At 41.2% G+C, this 5928-nt stretch overlaps 1 protein-coding gene across 1 annotated transcript; it reads left to right on the forward strand.

Moving 5' to 3' along the window:
- Positions 1-2224: 2224 nt before the first annotated feature.
- On the forward strand, positions 2225-2824 carry LOC109217466. Its single transcript, XM_019381721.1, has 2 exons — positions 2225-2447; positions 2511-2824. Exons 1-2 carry the CDS (start codon positions 2225-2227, stop codon positions 2822-2824), a joined length of 537 nt encoding a protein of 178 aa, XP_019237266.1.
- Positions 2825-5928: the final 3104 nt, after the last annotated feature.

Here is a 5928-nt window from a genome sequence, read left to right on the forward strand (position 1 = left end):
TACCGGATTTCTAGTAGTGTGCATCGGTTGGAAAAGACAGCATTCAATGAGCAGTTGTTACAAAGAATCTCTATATTAATACTCAACCGTTATGCAGCCATCAAGAGGGATTTTATTCTCATTCAAAAAGAGTTTGATTTGGGGATCTTGTCTCCCTGATAGAGCTATAAATAGGAGGACATGTATCTATAGTTAGACATGAAAAATCATATGTACCCAAAGGCTATAATTTGCTCTTACTATAGAAAATTACTCTCATTCTGTTGTTCTTAACATTATTTTTGTTATCGCTTCAGGAGAGGCGCACCATACAATCAGGCTTGTATTTCTTCAAGTTATTTAATAATCTTATTTTTGTTCTTATTATTTTTATATTCTTGGATCAAATTAATTCACGTGTCTATAAACCACGTTACAAATTTAACTGTATCATTTTATGGGTAAACAGTTTAACGTCCACCGTGGGACATATACAATTGTGTAATTACTTTAATCCAATCATCTATTACTAACGAAGTTTGATTCTTTTCTATTAGAAGAAGAAAAATAAAATATGGCAGCTAATTATATGAACAATTCTTTCAATGTTGGAACACACAACGAGCATAAAGATATATTCTAACGTGATGATTCAACCAATGGAACTCGCAACGAAGGAGATGAAACAAATCTGGTTCGTGGAGAACAAAATCCTCAACGTGTGAGAAGACCAACTCCTGACGTATGGACGATGAACGAGTGGTTGAGACGGTTAAAATTTTGAGAGAGCAACAAAGGAAAATTATGAATCATCTCTCAAGACAAGACCGGGTGATGACAGAATTGAAGTCGGCGCTTTCGTTTGCTTCCAATAACTCCAATGGAGGAGTTCAGATTCCTCCCAGCATCCCTGCAAATCAAACAGTTGAAAGGATCGGTAACGACGCTCCAAGGGAGGAGTTCAGTTTTAACGAGGCAGGTGGATCAGGTAGTGGATCCGGGAATGACAATAACACTAATGATCCTTTCAAAGTCGAGCTCATGACATTCGTGAGGGAGATGAATGAACGAATGGACCAAAATGCTAAAGAAATCCATGCTCGGATGGATCAGATCCCGGGAGCGCCACTGGTGTTGAAGGGAGCGGATTCCAAGAAGTATGCACAATTGCCTTTAAAACCAAGAGCGGCTCTGGAGTTGATTCCAAAAAGCTTCAAGATGCGAGATATCCCAAAGTATGATGGGACTTAGGATCCACAAGAGCATATCACGACTTACACTATGACTGTAAAGGTAAATGACTTGGCCCTGCACGAGAGAGAATCTGTTTTGTTGAAAACATTTGGCGAAACCCTAACGAAGGGTGCTTCAACTTGGTATTCTCTTTTACCTGAGCATTCAATTAATTCTTTTGAAATACTTGCAGGTTCGTTCATTAAAGCTCATGCTGGAGTAAAAAAGGTCCAGGATAGAAAGGCGGATATATTCAGAATCGCCTAAGGAGAATCTGAACTATTGCAAGAGTTCGTGATCCTGTTTCAAAAGGAAAGGATGATGTTGCCGGCAGTATCAGATGAGTGGGTAGATAAAGCATTTACTAAGGGTCTCAATCCATTGAGCTCCAATTCCTCTAAAACATAATCGTTACGAATCAAAAATCAAAACTGAAGATTATCAACTGATCTCTTCGATGTCTTCTAAAGGACGTAAACGTGATCAAAATCAGGACAAGTTCAAAACTGATATAGATGCAGTTCAGAGGTCTTCTGGAAGTCACTTTTAGCCTTACGAAAAGGCTGCGGGGCATGCAAATAAAGGATTTCAGTCATCGGACAGGTTTGTTGCAGAAAGAAAAATAGATCATGGTTAGAATAGCAGAGCTTTACAGGAGAAGGAATCATCGGGGTCCCGAGAATCAACATACCCCGAGTTGTCCAGTTATAACATTAATATCAGCTTAATACAATTGGTGTCGGCTATGAGGAACATTAAGGAGGCTAGGTTTTCAAAGCCAATTTGATCAGATCCTAGTCAAAGGGATCCTAATCTATGGTGTGAGTTCCATGGAATGCATGGTCACAGGACTTGGGACTATCGACACCTTTGTGAAGAGGTTGCAGCATTAATGAGGAATGGTCACCTTAGAGAATTTCTAAGTGATCGGGCCAAAAGTAATTATGGGAAAAATTAAGACAATGGGGAGCCGACTAAACCGGCTGCAGGGTCACCTCGCTTGATGATTAACATGATCGTTGGTGGCGATGAAGTAAATGGGGTGACATTTTCAGCAACAAAGAAGACGAAGATATTGGTAACACATGGCAAGAGGATTCGAGAAGCTTTAAAAGATGATGACATCACCTTCACGAAAGAGGATGCTGATGGAATTCTTCTCCCGCACAACAATGCTCCTATAATATCTCTTAATGTGTTAGATTTTAAAATAAAACATGTGTTGGTTGATTCAGGTAGTTCAGCCAATATCATAAAATGAAGAGTTTTTGAGCAAGTTAAGTTAATTGGAAACATAGTTCCGGCAACAAAGCTTCTGGTCTGGTTCAACCTTAGAAGTGTAATGACCCGTGGAGAGATTTTATTGCCAACGCATGCAGAAGGCGTAACAAAGACCACTCAGTTCGAAGAGGTAGATGAAGACATGGGATACAACGTGATTCTTGGAAGGCCCTGGATACATGAAATGAAGGTTGTGCCGTCAACTTATCAACAACTGTTGAAGTTTCCCACACCGAATGGGGTCAAACAATTTAGAGGAGATCAACTAGCTGCAAGAGAAATGAATACAGGTACCTTGTCCAGTAGCAAGGGGAAAGAAGCAAGCAAATAACATCTACAGGATTCGGGGCCTTTTCCAATTCCTATCAAGTACCGAGATCTTTTCAGGTACCGGAGGAAATAAACAGAACCAAATTGATCCTAGAGGAGCTCGAACAAGTTGCCTTATTCACAGAGTTCTTCGAGAGGATATTCCACTTAGGAATAGGGTTGAGCCCCAAAATAAATCAAAAAATTATTAATTTTCTTAAAGCTAACGTCGATTGTTTTGCGTGGTCACACTAAGATATGACAGGTATCCCATTAGATGTGGCTATACACAAGCTATGTTTGGACCCTAAATTCCCTTCGGTAAGGCAGTAGAAGCGAACGATAGGAGAGGTCAAAAACAGGTTTGTCAAAGAAGAGGTAACCCGGTTACTGAATATAGGTTGAATTTGAGAGGTTAATTACCCCGATTGGTTAGCTAATGTAGCAGTACTACCTAAAAAGAATAATAAATTTAGAATGTGTGTAGATTATAAGGATATGAGTAAGGCATGTCCTAAGGACTCTTTCCCGTTGCAAAACATTGATCAAATGATCGATGCTACGACCGGCCATGAGTTAATGAGCTTTCTTGACGCGTATTCCGGGTATAATCAAATAAGGATGGACCCGGAAGATCAAGAAAGAACCTCGTTTATCACAATTGGCACAAACTTCTATAATGTGATTTCTTTCGGGCTTAAGAACGCCGGAGTCACTTACCAAAGGCTCGTTAATAAAATGTTTGAACAACAAATTGGAAAAATAATGGAGGTCTATATTGATGATATGTTGGTTAAGTCTCTTAATGCAATAGATCATTTGTAACGACCCGGCCGGTCGTTTTAATCATTAACACCCCGATCCCCTATTAACTGCATTCCCCGTGTTTGTTTCTGCTATTGTCAGTTGCATGGAGGATTTATTTGGAGTTTCGAAGTGTTTTGGGACACTTAATCCCTAAATGAGAGTTTAAGTTCTAAAATTTGGACCGTAGTCGGAACAGTGTGAAGATGGCCTTGGAATGGGTGATTTCGGGCTTAGGGGCGTGTTCGGATTGTGTTTTGGAGGTCCGTAGCTTAATTAGGCTTGAAATGACGAAAGTTGAATTTTTGAAGTTTCCGGTTCGATAGTGAGATTTTGATATCGGGGTCGGAATGGAATTCCGGAAGTTGGAGTAGCTCCATAGTGTTGAATAAGACGTGTGTGCAAAATTTCAGGTCATTCGGACGAGGTTTGATAGACTTTTTAATCGAAAGCGTAAATTGAGAGTTTTTGAAGTTCTAGGCTTGAATCCGATGCTAATTGGTTGATTCGATGTTTTTTAAGGGGTTTGAAAATTTTATTAGTTTGGATAGTGGTATATGACTTGTTCGTGCTTTTGGTTGAGGTCCCGGGGGCCTCGGGATGATTTCGGATGGTTGACGGAAAGTTAGGAATTTGGAGTTGCAGCTGAAGTTTATGGCTGCTGTCATAACCGCATCTGCGGTTGAGAGACCGTAGGTGCGACTCCCGCAGATGCGGAATCAAGCCGCAGGAGCGGCCAAGAGGTGAGTCGTGAGGAGCCGCAGAAGCGGATGCCCAGACGCATCTGCGATGGCGGAGGTGCGAGTGAGTGACCGCAGGTGTGGTCCCAGGCCTTTAAGTGAGAACCACATATGCGGTGAGTTAGACCGCAGAAGCGGGACCGCAGAAGCGGGTAATGGACCGCAGGTGCGGAAATTCCTGGGTCAGAAAGTATATAAGGTTTCCTTCGTGAATTTTTGCTATGTTCTCCATTTTTGAAGACGGGAAGTGAGCTAGGGTAGTGAATTTCAAGGGGAAATCAGAGGTTTTCAGTCAGGTAAGCTACCTAAGCTTCAATACTTGAGTTTATGATCATTTTTCCATTTTTAAATCGTGGTATTAGTGGAAATTAAGGAAGAAAATTGAGGGATTAGGGCTTGATATTGGAGAGCTTTGAGTGGTGATTTGAGGGACCAATTGAGGTCCGATTTTGGTAATTTTGGTATGCATGAACTTGTGAGAGTGTGAGGATTCTAAATTTGTAAGTTTTACCCGATTCCGAGATGTGGGCCTGGGGGGGGAGGGGGGGCATTTTGGTTATGTTTCCTAATTTCGCGTATTAGCTTAGAATTAATTAGTGGAATCAGTTACTTGAAGTTTTATTTACATTATGCAATTTGATTTGAATAGATTTGGGCCATTTGGAGTCGAGTACTCGTGGCAAGAGCGTGGTTTCGGGTTGATTTTTTAGCCGGCTCGAGGTAAGTGGCTTGCCTAACCTTGTGTGGGGGAACTCCCCTTAGGATTTGGTATTGTTGATATTGAAATGCCTTGTATGTGAGGTGACGAGTGCGTACTTGTGCTAATTATTGAAAATTCGGTTTTCATTAAGTAACTAAAATTGTGTTTCCTTTCTTGTTTATACTACTTGCAATTTAAGCCTGCTGTTAGCTTAGGGAAGCATGTCTAATTGACTTAATTGCTTATTTTCTCAACTGCCTTATTTGAATTATGTGCAGCATGCTAGGTTAGAAATACCTGTTTTACCTTGGTGTGAAATTTGATTGAATTGAGTATTCTTCGTGTTGCTGTGGTGTAATTACTTTGGGACTACGGGACGGTATCCCGGGAGATCCCCCTGTATGTTTACTTTGGGACTACGGATTTGTATTCCGGGAGATACCCCTGTACTTTTACATTGGAACTGCGGGACTGCACCTGGTAGATTTCCCAAGTACTGAGTACTTACATTTGGGACTACGGATCGGGATTCCGATAGATCCCCGCGCACTATGAGTTGGACTAGGGGACTGTATCCCGGGAGATCCATTGGATATTTACATTTGAACTACGGGACGGTATCCCGGGAGATCCACTGGATATTTATATTTGGGACTACAGGACGGTATCTTGGGAGATCCCCGGTTGTTATCTCTGTGTGAGCTGTATTCCTTTCCGTGATTATTTTGTCTCTGTTATAGCTGTTGTTGTTCGTTCTATCCTGTGTTACTTCTTACTGTTGCACTTAACTATACTGTCTTATTCTGTGCTGTTATACCTTGTATTTCATTTAACCTCAGTAGGGCCTGACTTTCCTCGTCACTACCCGACCGAGGTTAGGTT

This window comes from Nicotiana attenuata, unplaced genomic scaffold (assembly GCF_001879085.1).
Source record: "Nicotiana attenuata strain UT unplaced genomic scaffold, NIATTr2, whole genome shotgun sequence".
NCBI classification, from domain to species: Eukaryota; Viridiplantae; Streptophyta; class Magnoliopsida; order Solanales; family Solanaceae; genus Nicotiana; species Nicotiana attenuata.

Coding starts and splice junctions, on each gene's coding strand:
- LOC109217466 (XM_019381721.1), top strand. CDS start 2,225: ATGATCGTTGGTGGCGATGAAGTAAATGGGGTGACATTTTCAGCAACA. Junction 2,448..2,510: donor ACATGTGTTGGTTGATTCAG/GTAGTTCAGCCA, acceptor TTGGAAACATAG/TTCCGGCAACAAAGCTTCTG.